Genomic DNA, 14,630 nt, shown 5'->3' with positions numbered 1-14,630 from the left:
TAACGCAAGAAGAGGCTAATATTAGCGGCAGCATTGGTTTAGTAGCAATCTTAACAGTTCACTAGCCACCAGTTTTAATGTAATATACCCGCCCAAAGTGTTATTTAGAATAAACCCCAGCCGTACTGTATTTATTACAGACTTGAAGAATCGATGAGAGATGAATCACAATTTATTAGTGTGGATATGTCAGTATGTCACAGTTATATCTTCCACATAAAAATGTGCAAAGGTTTTCACCCAGCCCCCACATAAAAACACAATTTAAACACAAAACGACCGGCTGATTTGCAAAATGCGAGCTTTCGGTTTTTTCACGCCATTTGAAGTGTGCAGAGCTAAAGTGAACAAATTAACCTACAGAAGCTGGAAAATTTCTCTGACATTTTTTCCATCTCTAACCTGCTGCTGAGCCCACAATTATTAATCTACGGGCATGGTTTTTATCACCAAATTAAAGGAAAAATCTTTATTTTTTTTTTCTTTCTACTGCATAGAGCAAGTTATCAGGGCTCTCTGGGATTTTAAACCAGGTGGAATTATAAGCTGTTTTGAAAAACAAGTGCCAAACTCAGTTCACATCACTTTTTGACACTTGGTTATAGTTACATAACATGCTGTCACCATGGCAACTAACTGCCACTTAGCTGACACAGGTGGACCGTTGAGGTGCGATGCATTTGAATTTCATCATCCGATTCGCTGATTTGACTCTCGTCTCTCCGCAGCTCAAGTCCGGCAGTAGCAGAAATCTTAGTTACTGTTAAAGCTGATTCCAGACACATCCAGGAATCAATATTTCTACCATGTTGCTTGGCTGTATTTGGACCATCATCAGCTTACCACACCCCCTAAACCTCCAAACCCACCGTCACTGTAAATGAATTGAAACATTCCCTTTGCTATTTCCTATCATAAATCCTAATATTACTTTCAAATTTTAAAACGTTATGTCACAGTAGTCTCATTTTTGTAGCATTCCCTCATACGTAGAGGACCACATGCTACAACACTGACACACTGGACTTCTCATGGAAAAACAACAAAAAAAGAGCGGATATGCTCACAGCTACTTTTCCATCTAATTGTGATGCCAGTGCCGGGTGGTTCTTGCACATCCGCTGCTGAGAAACACCGAGGTTTGACGTGGAGCACATGCACGAACACCCTCTAGCCGAGAAGGTCTTTGTAGCTGTGATACCCCTCCTACACAGAGCTGTGGTAGCATGATAATTATAGTTCTATAGACTGATTGGGCTCCTCCGCTGTCTCCCGCAGCCTGAAATAAACCAAACCACAAGCTAGTGACACACTATGACACTCATACGTGCACCCATTCAAACAGATGCACCCAGCGAACCCGCACACGGCATGTAAATACAGCGAGTGAGAGTAAGTGAGAAGTGAGAGTTCCCAAAAGGAGGAGTCCCTGCTAATCCCTGTGGGTACCTCGATTTACTACAGCTACTGAGTCCTGACAGGTTTGTGTGTACGTGGGTATGGAAGGAATCTAGGGACAGAGAAGGGAAGCGGTTAATGGCTACTTAAAGAGCGGTCCAGATGGTGTTTATTTCATGCTAGTAGACATATCGTGAATGAAATAAGCAGTCACCACCGTGACTGACTGTTTTTCACATGCAGTGCAGCAATGACTGCGTCAGAATCACTTGATTCAGAGAGTTTCGTATGTAACAAACCTCAGTCAGGTTAGTATCCTGCTAGCTTGCAATCAAGAGCAAGGATTATCCAGCATTAGCAACACATAATTATTCTTGATAATGTCATTAAGACAAACACTGATGATATTTTATATCTGTTTATGTGTTTCCTGTGTAGTAGAGAGTGATAAATGAAACGCGTCACTACCTCGTATGTCAGCTTGTAGGTGGTTCTCTCTTTTCTCTTTTCTCAGGTTTGAGAATAATTATTGTTATCAGAATACATCAAACCTACATTTGTATAGAAGGTGAGCAGCTACCGCCTTCGCTGCGGGTGGGCGTTGGATGCGTTGGTGGAGCTGGAGGTGAGGAGCAATTTTCACAGATTCGCACCTACTAATGGCGGCTCATGCTGAAGACCTGGAGGGATCGTTGTCATAGGCTGAACGTCTACATATGTCACTTTGATGAAGAGAGATGAGTTTTCAGGGCTTTCATCAGTGTTCTCAGAGGAGCCGTAATCACGTTTTAAAATACAGGAATGATGGGACAAGATGTAAAATAGCACTCGTCGGGAAATAGCATCTTAAAGATTTTTCATTTTACAGTATTTGAAGTTTGAAGTATGTCACGTAGGTTTTCATGAATATATTTTGTGTAATTCAAGATTCCATCAAGATTTCATCTATTGATCTTTTTATGTCTCTGAATGATATTAATATTTATTTGCAACTTGGATGCGCAACAACAAGCTGTCCGCAGGTGTCCTCTATACTTTGGATCGCCCTTATCGAGCTGTTATAAGTGCTAAATTTCCACTTTAGCTAAAAGCTGTAGTCTCTCTTTCTCTGATGGCATCACAGCTGTTGCAGAGCGTGAATTATCAGATGCACGTAAAGAGGTTATAGCTGTGACGGATGGGCTGGAAAATGTGTTTTTGAATAAATTAACAGGGGCGATTGAGGAGGAAGGAAGACATGCAATTGGTAAAAGAAACAAAAAGAGGGGGGGGGGGGGGATTTGAGGAGGAGACCAGAAAAAGGGGAAGAAAAAAAGAGGTAAGACAGAAAGAGATCCTGTGAGGACTGTGAGGTTACATTAGTGCCCCGAGGCCCCTTCAGCATTATTGCAGTGAATGTGAGCAGCTGGTAAAAGCAACATCAGATCTTCAGAAAGAGCTCGAGACCTGCTCCTGTCTACAGTTGTCTGAGGCGATTCTCTCATTTCTCCAGTTAGTGTGATGCGAGTGTGAGTGTGAACGCTGAGGACCAGTTGGCCTCCTCCCTCCCTCCTTTCTTCTCCCTTCGTCCTTTTTTCCCCTTACACGATACTTCTCGCTTTCCCTTCTTCGCGGCTTCCTTACCTCCCTGGCATGTCTGTGTGTGTGTTATAGTGTGTGGGTGTGTGGCTGGATTTTGTGCCAGTAGCCAAACAGACTGATGCATGCTGACATTTTCTCCAGCAGAAAGAAAAGAAATGAGAGAGCTCTCCTCCTCCTCCTCCTTCTCTTCCCTTGAAAGACGCTGTCAGCTATGACTGGCCTTGTTCAACACATACGCGCGCGCACACACAAACAATAGTTTTCCTCACCGGAACATTCGAATACACATAGTGTACGTGTGCACTAGACTCTCCTCTTCCTTACTTGCTGACAGGACGGAGTCAAACGCAGCCCATCCCCGTCAGTAAAGCTCTCGGCTCCGGGATGCGACAGAGAGGAAACAACGTTGACTTGTGCTCAAGTCAGGCTGTAGCTCGGGGCAGGCGAAGAGGAAACATCACCATCCTTGCTAATGTTGTTTTAAATAGCCGTGTCTGTAGGGCGGCGAGCGCGTACTGCCGCCACACTGTCAGAGCTGAGGAGGATCTACCAGAGCATGGGCAGCTCCATTCGATTTGACGCAGTCTAATTCAATAGGATTTCATTTGAGTCTGTTGAATGAAATTTCCTCAGCATAATGAGTAATTGAATTCTTATTTGGGGTAATGTGCCTTACAGTAACTCCTTTGATTAAATGCAAGTCAGCAGAGAACTGTTCAGATCCAGGAAATGTAGCTTAATGTCAAATTAAATAGAAGCTTTATTGGCAATAGGAAAGAAAACAAGATTTTAAAACGACTCTGAGAAGTGTTGTGTGTGAGATAAGCTCAGCTTTAATTAAACATGTTCTAAAATGCACTTGGGTTAGGTTTTATACAAATATATATATGTGTGTATATGTGTATGTGTATATGTGTGTGTGTGTGTGTATAAAAAAAAAAAAAACACCCAGCACGCCCCTGCGGGCGGTTTATCCTTCAAGCTCGGGTCCTCTACCAGAGGCCTGGGAGCTTGAGGGTCCTGCGCAGTATCTTAGCTGTTCCCAGGACTGCGCTCTTCTGGACAGAGATCTCCGATGTTATTCCCGGGATCTGCTGGAGCCACTCGCCTAGCTTGGGAGTCACCGCACCTAGTGCTCCGATTACCACGGGGACCACCGTTACCTTCACCCTCCACATCCTCTCCAGCTCTTCTCTGAGCCCTTGGTATTTCTCCAGCTTCTCGTGTTCCTTCTTCCTGATATTGCTGTCATTCGGAACCGCTACATCGATCACTACGGCCGTCTTCTTCTGTTTGTCTACCACCACTATGTCCGGTTGGTTAGCCACCACCATTTTGTCCGTCTGTATCTGGAAGTCCCACAGGATCTTAGCTCGGTCATTCTCCACCACCCTTGGGGGCATCTCCCATTTTGACCTCGGGACTTCCAGGTTATACTCGGCACAGATGTTCCTGTACACTATGCCGGCCACTTGGTTATGGCGTTCCATGTATGCCTTGCCTGCTAGCATCTTGCACCCTGCTGTTATGTGCTGGATTGTCTCTGGGGCATCTTTACACAGCCTGCACCTGGGGTCTTGCCTGGTGTGATAGACCCCAGCCTCTATGGATCTTGTGCTCAGAGCTTGTTCTTGTGCTGCCATGATTAGTGCCTCTGTGCTGTCTTTCAGTCCAGCTTTGTCCAGCCACTGGTAGGATTTCTGGATATCAGCCACCTCCTCTATCTGCCGGTGGTACATACCGTGCAGGGGCCTGTCCTTCCATGATGGTTCCTCGTCTCCCTCCTCTTTCTTGGGTTTCTGCTGCCTGAGGTATTCACTGAGCACTCGGTCAGTTGGGGCCATCTTCCCAATGTATTCTTGGATGTTCGTTGTCTCATCCTGGACTGTGGTGCTGACACTCACCAGTCCCCGGCCCCCTTCCTTCCGCTTAGCGTACAGCCTCAGGGTGCTGGACTTGGGGTGAAACCCTCCATGCATGGTCAGGAGCTTTCTTGTCTTTATGTCAGTGGCTTCTATCTCCTCCTTTGGCCAGCCTATTACCCCAGCAGGGTACCTGATCACGGGCAGGGCGTATGTGTTGATGGCCCGGATCTTGTTCTTACCATTCAGCTGACTCCTCAGGACTTGCCTGACCCTCTGCAGGTACTTGGTGGTTGCAGCCTTTCTAGCGGCCTCTTCATGGTTCCCATTTGCCTGCGGGATCCCCAGGTACTTGTAACTGTCCTCTATGTCTGCAATGTTGCCTTCTGGTAGTTCAATCCCCTCAGTTCTGACTACCTTCCCTCTCTTTGTTACCATCCGACTACACTTCTCCAGTCCGAACGACATTCCAATGTCATTGCTGTATAGCCTGGTAGTGTGGATCAGTGAATCGATGTCTCGTTCACTCTTGGCATACAGCTTGATGTCATCCATGTACAGGAGGTGGCTGACAACTGCTCCGTTCCGTAGTCGGTATCCGTAGCCAGTCTTGTTAATGATCTCACTGAGGGGGTTCAGGCCTATGCAGAACAGCAGTGGGGACAGAGCATCTCCTTGGTAGATCCCGCACTTGATGGTAACTTGTGCTATGGGCTTGGAGTTGGCCTCTAGTGTTGTACGCCACATCCCCATTGAGTTCCTGATGAAGGCTCTTAAGGTCCCATTGATCTTGTACAATTCTAGGCATTCCAGTATCCAGCTGTGGGGCATTGAGTCATAGGCCTTCTTGTAATCAATCCAGGCAGTGCACAGGTTGGTCAGTCTGGTCTTGCAGTCTCGGCTGATTGTTCTGTCTACCAGTAGCTGGTGTTTTGCGCCTCTGGTATTCTTGCCAATTCCTTTCTGTGTCCCGCTCATGTATTGACCCATGTGCCTGTTCATCTTAGCCGATATGATGCCTGACAGGAGCTTCCATGTAGTACTGAGGCAGGTTATTGGTCGGTAGTTGTATATGTCGGTAGTTGTATATGTATATATATATATATATATATATATATATATATATATATTTATTATAGCTGTAGTAATGCAAAACAGTCCTCGTAAATCTTACACTGGTCTTTGGTGCAGCTCCTCTAAGCCCACCCTTTATCACGTTTTTTCCTGATTGGTTGCACCTTCTAAACAGAAGGCCTAAACCGCTGGTGGGTGGGGCTTCTGTGCTCACAGCTGGAACCATGTGCCTCAGTTGAACATCCACCATTGTACATATGACAGAAGATTAGGAAAAGCAGAGCTGTTGCACTTTAAACAAATGAATTCCACAGCAGTCAGGGGTGGGGTCAGTGTGTTATTGTAGAGAAATTTGCTCTCTGCATTTTACTCATTCTAAGCAGTGTGCAGGGCTGGAGGACAAGCTCCAGCTGTAAGCCTTGGTGGAAGTTCACACTGACAGGAGAATTAACTTGGCATGAGGGCAGAAGAAACCAGACCTCCTGGAAGAAAACAGGCACAGGCCACCTAGGACTTTCTTGCTGTGAGCCAACGGTGCTTATACCTCTTTTACAACTCTGCTCTGATAAACACCAAAGGCTACACAGGCCTAAGATGGAGTCTCTTCTTTTTCTTTTTAGACTGGCAGGTCCAGTTTTCTATGAGCAATCTAGGCGATTGCATATCAAACTTCCCCCTCTCCCTTATTTTATTGCTTTCTGTCGGTACTATGATTTACTAATCATCTTTACAAATTTCAATGAAAATAATAACAGGATGATATTCTTGCGTCAGACTTATTTGTTATGTATATATTTGTGAAAGCCATGCACAAGACGCAGGATTACATTTTAAAAAGCTGCGCTTTGATCAGATATTCTTTTGAAGTGACGTATTTAAGTTCAAGGCAGACGCTCCCAAACCGTGAGCTAAACTACATGTGTGACAGACATTTTCTGAAAGATTGTTCTTTGTGTCCGTTTCTTTTGAAACGACCGTAACGCCCTCTGAAACCTTAATAAAAATAAATAAATATTGGCCATCTCACTATAAGCTGTCATCTTGTGTCAGCACAGAATTTGATGCTGGAAAGGCAGCAGTCATGTAATGTGTCATAATGTGCGTCTTTAGCCAAGTTCCAGCACAGCAGCAGACTGTGAAAAAAGCTGTTTTTCAAATATGATACAAACTTGTGAATAAAAGTGGCCTTCCCAAGTCTCTAAAAAACATTTTTTCCTTCAGACACTTTCTCGTCCTTGTTTTTCTCCCCCGTCCTTTCTCTCCCTCCTGCTGCTGTCGTTTCCCAGCTTTGTCCTTTTATATTTTTTCTTGCCTTTTTTCTTTTGTCTCCCCTCTGCTGACATTGCAGCCATATCCTGATGATGTAAGCTAGTGTAATGATTACTTAAGCCATCAGGGGCTCCTAATGACAAGATCAAAACAGATACTGTACTCCACACATACACAGATACACACATGCACACATCTAGTCACGTGTTGTTGCACTCACTTGCTTTTTGTGTTTTTTGTTTTGTCTCCAGATTCTGAGTAACAGGAAAGGTTTGCTACCAGAACCAAACTTGGCCCAGCTGCTGACCAGTATGACGAACCCCGCTGCTCTGCAGATACTCATGAGACCGTACCACACTGGGAAAAGAGGAGGTATGCTGGATAGTCTACATTTCAAATCTGTGAAACGAAAGTATTGTACAGAAATATGTAAAAAGTATTTCTGGCTGTTCCTATGTTCCTGGTAAGTGTGTTGGCATGATGATGATTTCCTTAAAAACGTTGAGTGGGCGGGAAAATCCTGAGGATGGGGTGTCACAAAATTTACAGCCTAAAACCTGTGAATTCTTTTTCCAAAATAATTTTTAAACATTGTATGATGAAAGTTCTGTTTCTCGATTTTTTTAAAAATATATATATTTAAAAAAGAAAGGCAACATATGAGGAGTTAGAACTGGTGTTTTATTTTTTTAAGTGGTTTCTCTTTAAATATCATGCTAGCATAGCATGCTACATGCTAGCTGAGATTGTGGCAACATTGAAAAAGTTGTACATCTGGGAAAAAAACAAAAAAACACCTAACATCTGGATAGTGGATTATCTGACAGTGAATTGGAAATCCAAGCATTGGCTCAGGAACACTGAACGCAGGCTGTGGCATCTGAAAATGAAAGTTAAAACTCTATAATGCAATTAAAAAACAAATGAACATCATCCTCCACTATAAAAGACTGAGGTGAGTTGAAGGGGAAAACTATACTTTCATCTGACCAATCAAATCTGAAAAAGACTGCTTCTTTGTAGGTGTACAGGTGCATTAGTTCACATGACATGGGTAGCTTGTACATCTGTCAAAGCCTTATTAATGCTGAAATGATATGTACAGCTTTAGAACAGCTTTTTGGTGCATACACGTTTGCTTAATGCTATAAGATGGTGCCAGATGTATCCTCCTCACATTGAACCTGCATGGCTCCACAGGGAAAGATTCCAGGTGATAAACTGGTCTGCTTGAAGTCCACAGCTGTCATTCATCTAAAAAACATTCTGGGCATTATGAAATGCCCAGAATGTTTTTAACCTGCATCAAGCAGGAATGGAAAAGCTTCAGGCCTCAGAAGCCTCTGCAGTTGGTTTACTATTTTTTCAGCTTTTTTGAAAAACCATAAAACTTAAAAATTATGGTATTTTAGCATTAAAATTTTAATTAAGAGCTTCCGCATTATGGGTGGGGGATTTTTAAGCTCATCATTTTGTCACAATATTTAAAGAATGCTATGCAGTATCAATATTTCTATCAATTTAGAAAAAGCATGCAGTTGGCAGCATTTATAAATGTAACTAGCTGATGAGCATTTTCAAATGTAAGCATGAAAATAGCCTAGGCAGTATTTTCCCCGGAAAATTTTAAGTATAAGTATAAAATAACTGCTAACACTTAATAATTATAGTAACTGAACCTTGTAACTGCTCATCTTGATGTTGGCATATGGCACTTTTATATCACATCAATAATTTATACTGGTGTTATTGTGGACGATGTCACAGGCCTATTGTGCATACTGGCAGATTAACCATGATAGGAACATAAAAGGTAATTAGCAATGCTATTAATTAAGGGCAGCTGTGGCATAAACATTCCATTGGGAGGTGGGATAACAAATGTAAGCACTATACAACAAGTCAATATGAACATTTAGACAAATATAAAATGATGAAATTGGTGATAATGATCTGGGCAGAAACTAGATCATGACTACAGGGCATGGCTGGCAATCAAAGCTCCGCTGAATGAGTCTCCCTCTGCCAGGCCCTCCTATATACTGTAATCACCTCGGCAGTGGCTTCATTATTTGATGAATGGCTAATCAGGTATTAAAATGAAATCGTGTGACATTAGGGGAAGAAATGAGAACAGGAAGGAGAGAAAATGAGAGAGGTGGGGGAGCTCTCTTAAAGAAGAGTATGCACAATTAAAGTCTAAAATTAGGATCTTGATTAAATGTTAAACTTTCTCTACTTATTCTGGAGGAAGCTACCATTAGCATTGACGCTTACATTTATTATGACCAAGGCTTGTGTTACCACGCATGCACAAAAGAAGCAGAAGAAAGGCTGTGCATCTGTGGCATGGGTGCAGATCAGTGTGATCGATTTCGTTTTTATGAATCACAAACAGGAAGTCTGTTGAATGTAGAAATTGGCATTGCACTGGATTTTGTGATGTATTTTTAAAGAAGGTGCATTAAAGAAAGCACAAATGTCTCTCCTTACAAACATGTAGTTGCCCTTAAAAAGGGTATAGAAAACTACAGGAGGTATTGCTCAAGGGGAGCAAAAGGAAACTTGTTAATGCATTACTCTGTGTGATAAGACTTCTCACTGGATGTCCTATCAAGTGGGGTGTCACTTTCACAGCGAGAGCTGGCCTTGGAGGTGTTTACTGTGAGAAGTGTACTGGACAACAAATTAATTGGAGATTGCAAATCAGAAAATAATAAGACCAAGAGCATTGCAAAAGTGATTTGCACTCAAGTCCTGAAAAGTAAATCTCTAATGCCAGGAAGAGACCATATCAGTGGATGATAAACATTAAATCATCAGGAAGTATGACTAATTAATCCTATATACTCTGCATATATACATACAAGGGCAAAAGTACTTAAGATGAAATATCTATTGGTGAGCTTAACACAAATTCATCTGCTTAATTGTTTGTCTTTTGTCAGGCCGTTACAACAACTAGATTGTTTTTACTCTTCAGCCATTCTGCTGCAGATTTGCTGCTGCACTTCCTTGTCCTATTGCATCAGCCGGTTTGGGCCAAGCTTATCTATTGGACAGATGGCCTCACATTTGACCCTAGAATATTTTGGTATATAAAGGAGTTTACATTTTTTTGTTTTTAGAGCTCTTTTTAAAATCTGTCTTCAACACCAAAATAGAAATTAAGTTTTGAGGGGAAAAAAGTTAAAGTTATGTGGGAGGTAATTTGCTTTGTGCTTGCATAATATCCCAGTATTGCTTTACTGGTGCTTGTTATAAAACAGCCAGCTGTGTGATTGCTTGAAATGTGTTGTAAATGACTGATGGATCGGTTGTCTGACTTGTAATTTCGCCTGTGTGTGCCTGTTGAGATGATGATTGATTAGTACTTTGGTGGAGACTTTAAAAAAAGCAAATCACTAATGGAGGCTCTGGTGTTTCTCTTTGTTGTTTGACTATGGTTTTAGGAAAATACGGGCGTCACACCAGCCTGCCGTTCCTCAGACCTCCCCTCACTACAGCCCTGCTCACACTGGGAAAAGCACACCAGGTCACACTAACATCTAAATCTCTGAATTGTTTAGTGTGTGTGTGTGTGTGTGTGTGTGTGTGTGTGTGTGTGTGTGTGTGTGTGTGTATTCTGATGTCCTTTTCTTTTACCCTGCAGAATGCTATGTTTGGAAATGGACTAGTCCTCCAGAACCTTTTGCACATGCAGCTGGCACAGCAACAGCTTCTACACATCAAAGACAAACGCATCAGCAGCGTAAGACACCTGTTTGTGTGTCTGTGTGTGATGATTTGCATATGCTAGTGCTGAGGGTTAAACATAGTTGGGGGCATGTGCATATGTGCCCTTATGTTTTTATCTCCAGCACTTAATGCACGGGAAAACGAAACCACATCGAAATCATGCAACCTAATTGCTTCTCCTTTTCTGTTTAAAGTGAGACCTTGAGGTGATGAGTTTCTGTCTGTGTTTTCATTTGCATATTTTTTGTGTTGCTGAAGTGAAAGTTAAATGTCATGGGTACTGATGTTTGGAGTATTTGATGTTTTTTTTTCTTTCTTTATCTTTTTTCTTTTTTAAGCTGAATGATTGCAATGCATACTGGATTCTATCTCTACATATTTTTAAAAACTTAATCAACCCATAACTTTAACAAGGAGGACCATTTTAAGCTTTCAATTGGCATGTCCATCCATCCATCCTCTACATGCTTATCTGGGTCCAGGTTCCAGTCTAAGCAGTTAAACCCAGTCCTATTTCCTATTGTTCACCCAGAGGGACACTGAGGTGTTTCCAAGCAAGCCCAGAGATGTAATCTCTCTAGTATGTCTTTGGTCTGCCCCAAGGCCTCTTCCCTGTAGGATATACCCAGAATATCTCACCCAGGAGGCATCCAAGTCATATGCCTGAGCAAAATAAACTGGCTCCTTTCGATATAGAGGAGTAGCAGCTCTGCTACTCCTACTTGAATGGCCAAACTCTACGGGAGAGCCCACCCACCCTTCAGAAACTCATTTGCACCCCTTGTATATGTTCTTTCAGTCACTACCCAGTTTGTGACCATATGTGCCTGTAGGGAGACTGACTGACGGGTAAAATCCGCTTTGCTCTGTCAGACTGCAAGAGATAAGAGTCTGTCCACACCTCCTCTTGCCAAGGGCAACTCCGGTTTGGAACATTAAGTCTAGCCCTTGTCCAGGAGGCTCGAGAGCCCATGTTGTACATTGAGGTGAGCCTGATGATATTTCTCAGCCTCACGTGTTAGCTTTGTCTTCTTCCCCAACCAAAGAGGTGAAGTTCCATGTCCCAAGAGTTAGTTTCATTGCTTTGTAATTGTTGTGGAATATCCAAGTATTACTATTAATTTTTATTCATTTCTTTTTTGTGAGGACATTTTAATTTAATCTCTGAAGTTGGGCATTTGAACTCTATGGGGAATGACTCGTTCTTGGTGTTGGTCTTGGAGGAACTAGAGTTCTGGGAACTTCAACGCTGGCTTCATTTTCAGTACCGGAGATTGCCACTTGGACTTTTATAAAGATGAGACTGCATATTCTGAGAAATCTGTGAGCAGGTCCTGGTAATTCTAAAACCTTTGTGGATTGGATGCTCTGGATCTGCTTTACACACCATTGTATAGCTAGCACAGCCCTCCATGGTGGATTCTGTTTGGTTTATAACGACCATCTCGCTCATGCTCTTCCAATTTTGTTTTTTATGATATTGTTCTTTGATTTTGCTTTTCTGTTCCATTTTTTTTTTTTGTAATACTCTTCCTTCTCCTCTTTCATTTCCCCTTTATTAGGTCTCCAGTCTGCTCGGGGACCCGTCCAGACTGCTCATGCAGAAAGCCTTGTCTCTGCGACCTCCAGGCCTCGTGCAGCTGGGGAAAGGCCTCCTGGGAGACTCTCCTACAGGTAAACGGGTTCCATTATGTAGTGGTTTACATTTACCTAACACGCTAAACAGCCACAATTTAAGAGTAGACACAAATCTCTGTGGGGTTGTGTCAGGAAGTGCGTCCGGTGTAAGAAATCAAAATGTTAATTACCCACTGTGGCGACCCCTTAATAGCAGGTAAATGAGTAACAAGCACCCTGATCAGATGAGTTCATTTAATTATTGCAAACAAATTAAATCACACTGAAGCATTCAGGCTTTGGTTAATACCTAATTTAGTGTTTGTTTTTGGTTTTCTTGCTCTACTACTTTTGTCTTTTTCTTGAGAGGGAGCATATTAATAGTTTAACTAACTGTGTGGCTCCAGAGTGCAGCGGTTTACACATTTGCTTGACAAGGTCTGTGAAGGTCGCTGGTTCAGACCTTATTAACATTTTAACTTGGTAGCGCTCCTACAACACCACCTTTATTTTTCCACGTACCAGTTTTCTAAAAATCAATGATTTACTGTTTACAGTGTAACCTTTTGGTCTGTTCTCTCTGCCAAATCCAGAATCTGTTCTATTTTACATGTTAATAATGAAGGCTCTAAGGTCCCAGAAAAATATTGTTCATGTTAAAGTGAAAGCCATAAATTTTGTGGGTCCTTTTCCTAATTCTGACCCGTGTGTCGGGCTTGTCCCTGTAAAGACTGCTGAATTTCGCCCAGCTGTACGTTACAGTGCGGAGCAGGAAGCTGCAGCAGATTTACAATTCAAATCTCCAGCTGAGAAAAGCTGTGTTGTTTTAAATGGAAATGATATACCGCAGACTTTTTATGTGCATAAAAACAAACAATCATGCCCATGTGCACCACTGTGAGTGTGTCCCTCTTTGATTGGATGCATGAGTTTGCAATTTTGCATACGAACGTGCGTGTCTCTTGTCGGTGCGCGTGTCTGCTGGGGAATGTTGGCTCAAGGCTTGTTAGAGCGGTTTCGTTTATTGTGCGATGGAGGCCATTTGTCACAGCAATATTGGATTTATAATAAGTGCCACTGTGTATGTTCACGTTTAGTGTGTGTGTGTGTGCATCTTTTACTTATATGTTTGTGTTTTGTTTGTTTTTTTGGCCTGTGTGCATTTGTATGGGATTATGTTGCATGTGTACATATTTGTGTTATTAAACCCTGGAGTGAGTGAAATATTGGGATTGTGGAGAGCTAAGTGGCAGGCTGTAAATAAACACGATAAGCAGTGATGTATGAGCGGGAAACTTGCTCTCAAATATTACAGCTGGCTCTGCAGAGACGGCCAGGCGGAGTTTCCAGCCGTTTGAGCGATTCGTCTGTGTCCTGAGGAGACGGAGACACTGATGGTCATCTGTGAAAGCCATTTCGCATGTTTATCTGGCATCTTTCCCAACCGTGCCTTTATTTCCCTTCATTTCATTTCCTTTTTTTCTGTATACTATGTTTTTACTTTACTGTTTCTTGAATTTCAACTTTCTGTTATCACTCACCTCTCCTTTCATTTCCTCCTGTTTTTTTGTTTTTTTTGCTTTCTTGTCATCTCCCCTTACAGAGTTGGGACAGGAGTCAGTTCCAGCATCTACCCACAATGCCACAGTAGTGGTTTCAGCAGCAGGTGTCATGCCGTACCTCCAGGGTCGGGCTGTAGGAGGAGACCTACCTAGCCACAGCACCCATTCTGTGACTACGACCCCCTCTGCTTCCTTCTCTTCTTCCTCCTCTTCTTCCTCTTCCACCTCCTGTGACAACAGGCAGCCAGCTCCTCCAGGGACGATGGTGAGCGCCCAACCGCAGGGACAGAGCTATTCCTTGGGTATAAGTAACTCGGGCCTTGGCCCGCCTCCGCCTAAACCCCCTGGAGGAGTTTACACGACAACAGGCCAGCACAACAGCTCAGACAGCTGCCCCCTGGTGAGGACACCGACCGAAAATCTGCATGCGTGAAGCAAATACAAAATACTTAGACTGTAAATAAAAGATGACCTTCCAAGTCTGAAAGGAAGTCCAGTTATAAACCTAGACTGGGCCTGTATGTCTCAT

General features: G+C 42.8%; 1 protein-coding gene across 1 annotated transcript in view; it reads left to right on the top strand.

Moving 5' to 3' along the window:
* Positions 1-14,630, top strand: part of raver2 (ribonucleoprotein, PTB-binding 2) — a 98,227-nt gene that overhangs the window by 76,460 nt on the left and 7,137 nt on the right. The window contains exons 6-10 of the mRNA XM_085375846.1: positions 7,436-7,556; positions 10,637-10,719; positions 10,837-10,935; positions 12,485-12,596; positions 14,143-14,501. Of these exons, the coding sequence (XP_085231972.1) occupies positions 7,436-7,556; positions 10,637-10,719; positions 10,837-10,935; positions 12,485-12,596; positions 14,143-14,501 (774 nt within the window). The remainder of the gene's footprint in view (positions 1-7,435; positions 7,557-10,636; positions 10,720-10,836; positions 10,936-12,484; positions 12,597-14,142; positions 14,502-14,630) is intronic.

Source organism: Diplotaxodon limnothrissa, linkage group LG17, assembly GCF_057381915.1.
Source record: "Diplotaxodon limnothrissa isolate DT_005_m linkage group LG17, D_limnothrissa_male_GT1.1, whole genome shotgun sequence".
Lineage (NCBI taxonomy): Eukaryota > Metazoa > Chordata > Actinopteri > Cichliformes > Cichlidae > Diplotaxodon > Diplotaxodon limnothrissa.
Note: the sequence above shows the minus strand (reverse complement) of the source record. Positions and strands in the feature narration are given on the sequence as shown.